Source organism: Sinocyclocheilus grahami, unplaced genomic scaffold (assembly GCF_001515645.1).
Source record: "Sinocyclocheilus grahami isolate Dianchi unplaced genomic scaffold, SAMN03320097.WGS_v1.1 scaffold1875.1, whole genome shotgun sequence".
NCBI lineage: Eukaryota > Metazoa > Chordata > Actinopteri > Cypriniformes > Cyprinidae > Sinocyclocheilus > Sinocyclocheilus grahami.
In genome coordinates, this window is record NW_015507054.1 from 81,573 (window position 1) to 92,296 (window position 10,724).

The 10,724-nt window shown below is 39.0% G+C and overlaps 1 protein-coding gene across 4 annotated transcripts in view; it reads right to left on the reverse strand.

Moving 5' to 3' along the window:
- Window positions 1-1,748: 1,748 nt before the first annotated feature.
- The window catches only part of LOC107573143 (GATA-binding factor 2-like), a 14,108-nt gene continuing 5,132 nt past the window's right edge, over window positions 1,749-10,724 (reverse strand). For 2 of the 4 annotated variants that reach the window (XM_016259589.1, XM_016259588.1), the window contains exons 2-5: window positions 10,118-10,575; window positions 8,211-8,783; window positions 5,585-5,742; window positions 1,749-2,223 (exon numbers count right to left, since the gene is read on the reverse strand). In XM_016259589.1, the coding sequence (XP_016115075.1) occupies window positions 2,071-2,223; window positions 5,585-5,742; window positions 8,211-8,783; window positions 10,118-10,343 (1,110 nt within the window). In that variant the 5' untranslated portion in view covers window positions 10,344-10,575 and the 3' untranslated portion in view covers window positions 1,749-2,070. Of the gene's footprint in view, window positions 2,224-5,584; window positions 5,743-8,210; window positions 8,784-8,909; window positions 9,192-10,117; window positions 10,576-10,724 lie in introns of those variants that run through there. The other 2 variants (XM_016259590.1, XM_016259591.1) reach the window with 2 other exon arrangements.

Sequence of the window (10,724 nt, forward strand, 5' to 3'; positions counted from 1 at the left end):
TGGCAAACACACAGCAGGAATGCAGCTGAACAGTTACAGTCATGGACTATTGCTACAAAGACTACAAAAACAGGTTTTCATCTGTGAGGTGGAATATTGTGGACTTTATGAGAGATTATCTGTTCACTATTTGAATATATCTTCTCAGGTTTCTAGATGGCCATATATTTTCCCAGGTTTCTAGTATTTTTAGTCTCTCTCTTTTTTTTTGAAAGCATATTGTGTTATTTGCCATCTAAGTATTAACTTTCTGAGATGTTTCGCATAAATTGATAATTGATAAGAAATGTTTGAGTTCACATTGAAATTTCTAAGTGAAATTTCTAAAATTTCTAAAAGTGAAATTTCAGATTTTGAAATCCAGTTTTGTTTTGTATTGACAAAAAAACACTTGAAACATTCTTCAAAATATCTTTTTTTGCATCCTGTCTCAAAAGAATGTCTCATAGGATTGGAACAACATGAAGGTGAATAGATGACAAATTTGTGATTTATATATAAACCACAAATACATATTTTAAAAAGTGCTTATGGCTTCACAAATTCAACAGGAATCCGTTTCCAAAATGTGTTCAACAGAAACTCAAACATGTTTGATTGATGAGTTTTGTTCTCACGCATCAAGCAAGTACAGCTGAGCTTCTGTTTACCATATTTGATGTGCTTGAGTATGTGTGCTGATCAGTCTTTATATATGAATAAAATCCTAAATGAAATCTGTTCATAACATAAAGCGATCGTGTCTCCTCAGAAGACTTGGTTTAATCCTCTCAATTACGATGATTTTATGTACTTTTTTTGTGTTTTGTAGATGAACGGAAATATTATGTTTGGAATAAAATTAGGGTGAGTAAATGATGAAAGCAGTTTTATTTTGGGGTATACTAAGCCTTTAAGAAAACCTAGTGATTTCCTTTCAGCAAACACAAAAAGATGAATCAAGTCACTGATAGATGGATAACTCAATGAATGATATAATAGAATAGAATAGAATAGAAAACAAAAGAGGGGTGTGTGATCATTTGGATGGGGGATGGGCATATCTGCACTTGTGCAAGAGTCAGTGTTGACCTGAAGTCGGCCCTCTTCAGCATGGTCTGTGCTTTTGTTGGGTCTCTCATTAACTGTTGGCTGGGCTGATGGTTTCCTCAGTCGCCGCACTGGGTTAAATAGCTTGAAAATGAGACCGGGTTGTTAAAGATGAGCACAAAGGAAGTACGTTTTACAGAAGTATCGATACATTTTACATGCAAAAGTTAATTAAATGGACGTTTGAGAAAATTAACCAGGAAAACACAGCAACAGTAGATCAGGGGTGCATTTCCCAAAAGCATATTTAGCCATCTACAACCATAGTTGCTTTCGGGAAATGCACCCCAGAACAGTAGTCTATAGATTAGAATCTTTATATGACATTACAATCAAATCTGTCATTATCTATCATTTTATTATATTATATATTTTCACACATATAAAACAATTTTTGCGTTTCATATATAAAAAAAAGTACAACCTGTTTTTTATGTTAAGATAGCTTCTATCCATGGCACCGAAAATGTTCTGTAAAATTCTTTGTATTACGCATTTATTAGATGTAGTATTTTACTCAAATTAAAGCCTACATCAAAGTGTATAATGTAGTCTTTTATGCTTTCAGGGTTGAATTTAAAACGAAAACTAAACATGGGGGAAAAAAGCAATTCAGCAGCTCAGCTGTCACGCAGTTCTGTTTTTTTTTTTTCCTCCTTTGTTTCGCTTGCTTCATTAAAGTGAAATGTATTAATTCGTCTGCTAAATAGATCGCAGCCAAGCTTAACATTAAAAACGCTAGTTTCAGACAACTCCGAATTGATAGCCTATAACTGACGCCGTATCTTGAATGGCAGACCCGCCCTGCCGTCCCTCCTGGGAATAACGCCCTCCTTTGAAACAATGCTGGATTCATCTAAAACGAAAACGGTCAACGGGCTCTGTCTGACAGGGAAAGCCGGCTTTGCGTCCCCGGCCTCAGTCTTCCCTCTCCTCAATCGATACAAGCTGTCCGCCCACTTGACCACTTCGCTGTCACTTTCAGTGTTTGCGGCTCTTAATACTCACGTTGTGGAGTTTGTAGTAGAGCCCGCAGGCGTTGCACACCGGGTCACCGTTCCCGTTACGCCGCCACAGAGTGGTCGTGGTTGTCTGGCAGTTCGAGCAGCAGGTGCCAGCTCGCCTCGCAGCAGACTGTAGACAAGAAAACCCCCAAAAATATTCAATGTTGTGAACTAAATGAAAGCGTCCACTATCCAAAACGACAATGTATACATTTTTAAACAATCCCGTGGGCATCTAAAAAGGCTGTAGCAATTTTAAAACGTACACTCTAAAAAATGCTGGGGTTGAATACAACCCAGTGCTGGGTAAAATAGGGACAAACCCAGCAATTGGGTTGTTTTGACCCAGCCGCTGGGTCAAAACAACCCAATTGCTGGGTTAGTCACTATTTTACCCAGCACTAGGTTGTATTCAACCCCAGCATTTTTTAGAGTGTATAATTCCGAGCCTGTTTGCATGAAGTTGCTCGACAACTGTAAAAAGTCTAAATAGGCATATGCATTATATTAACGTGGCGGAAGCTTGTAATGATAAATGTAACTTTTTTAATCATATTGCTGTTCCCACCGATTTTTTTACAGTAGCACGAGGCCTTCTGTGGCTTATCTTTTAGATATTTTTTGTTGTTGTACCGAATCCAATCGTTGAATGGACTACATAACCTCAGTCCTGCATTTCTATTTTCCACACTGTAATATCAATCAGGGGTTACATGGGCTTTGGGTTGAAGAAAATGCATTCATGATAACAATCTGATGGGGTGACGAATATTATGACTCACTCATGCTATGTGTATTCTGCACCAGACAGCATTTCAAAACTATCCCCAAATAACATTAAAGCAAATGCGGCCTGGACATATGAAATCTCTTACCAGTGAGTCGCCTTGGGTTAATTGAATATAGCCTATTTAAACACGCCAAATTCAATTTTCCAATTTGTGCCCGAGCCTGTTTGCATGAAGTTGCTCGACAACTGTAAAAAGTCTAAATAGGCATATGCATTATATTAACGTGGCGGAAGCTTGTAATGATAAATGTAACTTTTTTAATCATATTGCTGTTCCCACCGATTTTTTTTACAGTAGCACGAGGCCTTCTGTGGCTTATCTTTTAGATATGTTTTGTTGTTGTACCGAATCCAATCGTTGAATGGACTACATAACCTCAGTCCTGCATTTCTATTTTCCACACTGTAATATCAATCAGGGGTTACATGGGCTTTGGGTTGAAGAAAATGCATTCATGATAACAATCTGATGGGGTGACGAATATTATGACTCACTCATGCTATGTGTATTCTGCACCAGACAGCATTTCAAAACTATCCCCAAATAACATTAAAGCAAATGCGGCCTGGACATATGAAATCTCTTACCAGGGAGTCGCCTTGGGTTAATTGAATATAGCCTATTTAAACACGCCAAATTCAATTTTCCAATTTGTGCCTTGATTAGAAAAAACGGTGCCTGATGAAATTCGTTTTATTCTGAGCTGTATCTAATAAGCTCTGCCATATTTGGGTAAATACATTAGACAGATCATTAATTTATAACGTTTCGATACACTGCTCGGCCTTGATGCCGCGAATCAAACGCTTCAGTGGGCGTGGCGACTGCAAAACAGGGTCATCAATCCACTGTTCGCTTTTTGACAATTACGGATAATTTTTTTCACATATAATGAATAACATTTATAAGCATACAACGCAATTCCCCCGCAGTCCGACACATAGCCTATAACATTTGCAGTTTGTGTTCGTTAACGATTTACATAATTTCTATTGAGCTTTTGTAAAAAAAAAATAATAATTTTTTTTAAAAATTGGATCTGAATTTTTAAAAAAAACCCCGCTATGAATAAAATTAAAACGCAGACGACAACAAAAACACACATTCCGATACTTCAACTCAGTGCCAGTCGAGCATGACAAACAAGAGAGCAAATGGTATAAATCCATTTATTTTCCAATCCCTGCCCCAGCCCCTTCACACATAGTGCTCTGATAATCGCTTTACAGTAGATGTCATTCGGGCCTGCCGGGGCCAGAGAAAATTCAGCCGGGTTTGTTGAAGACGGAAACACCCGGGAGCCTGGCTTCCTTATCGGGCCCGGGCAGATATCCGGATAGGAAACAACTGGATGGCCTTTGAACAGCGCTCTGAAAACACTTCAGCCCAAAATGCAAAAGCATGGGCCAGCACTCTGACTCCATGGAAAACCATGTGGCGTTTTTTTCACCATGAGAACATATAGAGAAAGACTAAAGGGGAAAAAAAACTCAAATGTTGGAAAAGCTATGTTACACCTACACTGCTAAAAATAAAAATAATCATCATAATTAGGAACTAAGGAGTCTTACAATTCATATTTTGATTTTCTCTTTGAATATCTCGCTCTATTTGTAATTCAGTACAAGGCTCATGGTTCTCCTGCTGAGTATGTAAGTGTGGAAATAAGATTCCCTCACTTGTATTTACACTCTGATGGTCACTTAGCCAAGTGAAAATTAAATTATGGCGCATGGCTGATAGAAAAAGAGGCCTCACTCAATTAAACTGCTTGTTGTGTCTCCAAAATGAATCTCTATATAATATTACATCATGTTTTGAAAGACTGCAAAAATGACTCAATAAAGAGACAGAGGTAGAGATATAGAGTTTCACCTGCTAAAGGATAAAATAAGATTATGTGAAAAGGAAAATGCAGCTATAGATTGTATTCTTTGAAAAGTCATCTGTTTTCACAGTATCCTGATGCTGAAAAAAACTGTCACCCGTCCCAGGTATTTTATTCCAACGAATTATGATTTATATTTCAATAAAAGCACAGGGCCTTCTTTTAAAGCTGTCCATGAACCACAGAAAAACCGGAGATTAATAACCAAAGCATAATCAAGTTTGACTTTTCACACATCTTAATGATTTCTCAAGTAAACAGCAAAATAATCTTGAAACTTTAGTTTTGCAAAAAGCCATTAAGATAAATCAAACGAACAAAATCTGCTTTTAAACATCTCATCAAGATTAAACGAGATAATCATGCTGGCAGCGATTCTAAAATGGAGCCAGAATCATAAGCCAGCCACACAAAACAAAACCAATGGCATGTGGCTTTCTAAACACCCCCAGAAAATGAACAACTAGATCAAACTGCTAGATCTAAACAGATGCACTCAGACAATAGTGTGGCAACAGGTTTCTCTTAGTATGGAGTGGTGATAATTGTACCGGCATGGGCATTGGTATCAGTGACAGTATCAGAACTAGAAGCAATAATGATAGCAGGAACAATGGCAATAGTAGCAGTATTGTAACAGGCAGAGTAGGGGATCACCAGGGGGCGAGAGCGACAAACAATTCCAGGAAGATTATAGGGAAAATATAACTTTCCTGGAATTGTGCTCAGGCTTTCTGCTCAGTGCTCCTATTTAGCCCTCTTTCTCACGTGTGTGAGGAACTGAAAGAATTCTGGAGGGCTCATCGACTCACCAGTCTGCGCTTTGGCTTGATAAGGGGTCGGTTCTGGCCGTTCATCTTGTGGTACAGGCCGCACGCGTTGCAGAGGTAGTGGCCCGTTCCGTCCCGCCGCCACAGCGGGGTGGAGGTGGCTCCGCAGTTCACACATTCACGCCCCTCTGTGCAGAATTCAAGTGGAGGGAAAGCAAAGGGAAATTTATATAATTAAAAGGTTCGCACTACATCTACAATACAGGAACACAGGGTCATGCAAAGGCATGGTCTGGACAAAGAAAAACAACTCCCAAGTTAATTAGACAATATCTAACATTACATCCACACTGGAATCACTCATCAGAGCTGGATGTATTACATAATTGATATCGGAATTTGTGATTGTGCATGTGTTTGTGGTTGAAATAACATTTTTTTACAAAGTGTGACTAAGTGGAAAATGAGCAGTACATCCAGGATCTACTCTTAAATTACCTACAGACAAACTTTTTCATTTATCTTCTACAGAAAGAACACTAAATAATATCAGTCTATTTTTGCAGCTACAACATTTTCAAGACAAGAACGTGTTTAAAATGTGAGTTCATTCTGTTATACATCCCAATCATGTTTATCAGCCAGCTGTCCCGGCTTGTTCTATTCTCAGGTGTCATATCACAGTAAAGCACCCTAACCTGCTTGAATGCTCCCTAAATGCTCTTCCTCCTCACTCCCCTGAGCACCTGTCTATTATTCACATTATAATGTGAGCTAGTCGCTGTCCCACCCTGACCAGAGAAAAGAATCCACCCGGATAATGGATGCTCTTTTGAAATGTATGTGATGTGTTGTAATTCAGTCATTTTCATTCCATTTTCTGTTTAGGCTTGACATGGTTAGAAGTATCACTCGCATTTTAAATGTACTGAAACTTGGTGCTGGGTGTGTTAGGTGAAAACGGGCCTGCAAATGGGGTGAATAATTAAAGGTAACCCTAATTCGAAGTGTTTTGTTTTGTTTTTCCTGTCAGTGCTCAATCATGTTTGTGATATTGATTTGATTGTTTGCGTTGAATCTCTACAACTAAAGAATGGAAAAAAAAATTACTATGAAGTTCAAAATGGTTCCATTCACCAATACACACTCAATCCTAACAACATTTTCAGCACAAGGCATTTTCCACATCCATAGCTTGGCTAAATAAATACATAAAAAGTTAAAACCATGATAAGGACATATTTTGTATTTCTGTGTTATTGAGTATGTTAATAATAAAACACTATATTTACTATTCATTAATTTATGAAGCACCTTGTATTTACACATTGTTATTTCTATTGTCATATGTAATAATAATAATTGCACATAAGTAGGCCAACATGTGTAGTGTAATGTAACTTTGATGTAAAGTGTTACAAATAATAGTTCAAAATAAAGTTCGTTAGCGGTGCATCAGGCCGAGGTCGTGCATAAATAAGCACACAAACAGCAGGGTCCTGTCGCCTGTGAAGGCCTGCCCCGCCGGGGTTTTGTTAGTATTGGGGTCGTGGAAGGTGGAGGCGGGAGTATGTCGTGATTTGTTCAGCTGAAGTTATACAGGATATGTCTGGAGCCAGCGCGTCGTGACTCCTCAACGTTTTAAGTGCAATAAGGGCTTAATTTAAAGCTAAATATGAGGCAACACGCAGCCCGTCAAATAAAATCATTCATCCAAATAGGCCTAACGAGCAGAGAAAAAACAAATACAAAAAAAAACTTCTTTCTGGATCTGGAGGTACCTGTGTTTTTAATAATTAAAGCCACAATTTGCGCAAAAGCTCAATTTTCCACTTTTTATTTGACTTTATTTGTCATTTTACGCAAGCCATTTTCATCACAGCACCTCAAAAATATCTGGGGTTTTTTTTACTTTATCATTTATCTAATTTTAACTGAAATTCCTTCACCAGTATTTAAATTTAGCATGATCGAAAAATCCAATAAACTTATACAATGCATGTTGTAACTTTGGCTCCTCTTTTGAATTAATTTAATAATTCAATCAATTATATTAGTTAAAAAAAGAAATATCGATTTTGGTTTTGTGTGTGGAGCACCAGTGTATAGTGTGTTTGTTTGTTTTTTACAGAGTGTTTACACTAAACAGTTGGCCTTGGTTAGTTTATGCATGATAACCACTTTTTTTGTCTTTTAAAGTGATCCACGCTTTCGAGTAGTGGTGTATTTTGGTGTGGCATTTTAAGAGCCGCTGAAACTTGTGTGTCATAATTTAAAAATCGCGGTGTATAGTTGCCTCGAGGGAGATTCCTAAAATGGTGGTCGAATTAATCTAATTAGACAAAAAATAAGTAAACTCCATATAAAACTAAAACTATTTCTCAAACAGGCCTATCTGAGAAAAACAACAACAACTGTGATAATGGAAAATTGAGATTTTCTAGGCCAGTAAACTTTTCAGGACGCCTGGCAGGCTATTTGGTTAAATGTAATTATTTTAAAACATTACATATATCCTCGTTCTTTATAAATGTTACATTTCGACAGCTGATATAAAAATGCTTTTTTAAAAATGCTCTCTAAGCCAATGTGTCTCTAAATATGCCCATTTAGCCTTGGCAAGGCTACTCATCACTTCATGGTCGAGTCAGAGCTTAATGAAACTCACCTGAGCACGACCGTGTCTTGCTTTTACATTTAGGTGTGAAGCTTGAAGCGGATCCACTGAGGAGGGTACCAGGATGAAACAGACCCCCGCCGTACTCGTGTGGCGCGGGCAGAGAGTACGTTGGGTAGGTTGGGATGGGATGATGCGTGGACGGTGTTTGGGCGCTCATAGCCAGGCTTCCCCGAAGAGGACTACATCCCTCCATTTTCATCCCATCGGCGATGGACACATGGTACTTGATGCACTCCTTTTCATCCATTCTTGCAGTGGTGGAGATCGGAGAAGAAGGACCGGGGTCCGGTGAGACGTCTTTCGGTGGGGTTGGGGGGAAATTGTAGAGGGGATGTGGACTGGAGTGGGCTGCGGATGTGAGGGAGGAGACGGGAGCGGTGCTGGTGCTGCTGCTGCACGGGTAGCCGGCGCTGGCGGGGTGCAGGCCAGGCTTGCTGAAGTGACTGACCGCCCAGGCGTTGTGGTGGGCGGCGGAGAGCGCTGCCTTCCCGCTGTCCAGCCAAGGAATACCGGGACTGTGTATGAGGTGTGGCCGGCAGACCTGACTTCCCGTGAGACGAGCTGAGAAATACAAGACAGAAACGAACATAAAGTTCCATTCGAAATGAAAATGACCAGCGAAATTGCTGTTTTTGCCAAAAACACCAGTTTGTTTCAAAGAACAACATGTCTAATGTTCACTCTCACCTGTTGATTCCGTACTCGAACAATACAAACCTGACATTGAGATAAAACTTCAATCTTAAATATCAGTTATGCAACACACACAAAACCGTCCAGTGTTTAGTCCAGTGTTTGTTCAAACTGCACGCTAACCCTTAAAATATATTTTCCTTAGTCTCGACGCGATTTCCTCAAAAAACGCACCTACTCCTAAGAACCAGACGTAAAATCTCCTTACAAAAGCGACAAACGACAGCTTTTTTTTAACGAAGCCTTCTCACTACAGCCTGTTGTTCGCACAAATTAGACGCTTGAACTAAGAAGTTCATCGGGAATTTTTCGTTTTGATTTGGCATCCGGGAAGTGCCTTGATCCCTCTCCCTCTCTCTCTCTCTCCCTGACACGAACTTCCCTTTCCTCATCAAGTCATTCGCTGGACATTTTATTTTTCTTCTTATTCTTTACATTTCGACACGCATATCTTGGAGATATGGATCTTGGAGAGACAGTTCAAGAAATGCGATAGGCCTGATTTGTAACTGCAAGGTAGCTACATAGTCCTATGCATAGCCTAATATAGTTTTGTGCAAAGCAATAGCAAAAACATTTACATTACCATATCTTTATTTAAGTATCGAGACGTCTCAGCGATAAAACAGTCGTATTTAGGGCAGCACTAGCCTAGTTTCACTTCAAAGCCCGTGAACGAAAAAGTCATCGAAATATTTCGGGTTTACACGCACAAAACGGTTGTTCTAGAGATTTTACTAGCTTTATATATATAGCCAACTGACCCAAAATGGGCATAAAGTATGTCAGGTTTATTAAAACTTTTTTAAGCACATAAGTAGGCTATAAAACCAAAGAACCGCGTAAAAAAATATATATATCTTTCGCTATAAATATGGAGATTTTAGTTTAAGATGTTACATTAATGTTACACATTTAAATATGAATAAAAAAATATTTAGCAGTAACAGTAACAATGGGCCTACTATTTCAAACAGCTTCATAAACAAGGTCACATTTACCACTTAGCCTGTTAAATAAATAAACAAATCGTATTATGTAACTTATAAGACATTTTGCTGCATGACAAATGTAAAGTGTGGCTGAAATATGTCTAGGAAATTGCATAATAACATATGCATATAAGACAGATATTCTGTCAGCAAAATATGATATGTAGCCTACTTCATGCGAGAGAAATTTGAAGTAAAGAAACATCTTACCGTGCGCTTGACCGTATGATACTCTAGCCCGAGAACTGGGGTAGTACGGGTTCCCCTGCGAGTCCAAGTGATTCAAGAACACATCCACCTCGTCCGGGGGTAGAAGAGGTGCCATGGGCTCCATGTAATTGTGTGTAAGCCCGTGATGATGGGAATCTGGGTGCTGGCCGTTGAGTACCGCATGATGATGGGCCATCCATCGAGACTGATCGGCTGCAACCTCCATGTCTAAATTGTCCGCGCTTCGAAAATGTTTCGAAAAGTTTTCTAGATGCTACTGAAAACCTTTTGTACACTAACAGACCCAGGAACACCACTATGGTCCTTCAGATTACTAAAATATGTGTCGTGAGCTTACTGCTTCAGTTGATGATGCCCTATTCAATTTTTTCACATGTCCTTATTTTTTGGAGAAATAGAGATCCTGCTGCTTTGCTCTCAACAATGCTCAGGAACACCTGGAAGAGAATAACAAACAGATGCATCTCAGTTTTTAACGTTTAATACATTGCAAGACCTAAGATCTAAAGATCTTTCTAAAATCGTATATATATATGCACTCTAAAAAATGCTGGGTTGTTTCAACCCAATGTTGGGTCAAATATGG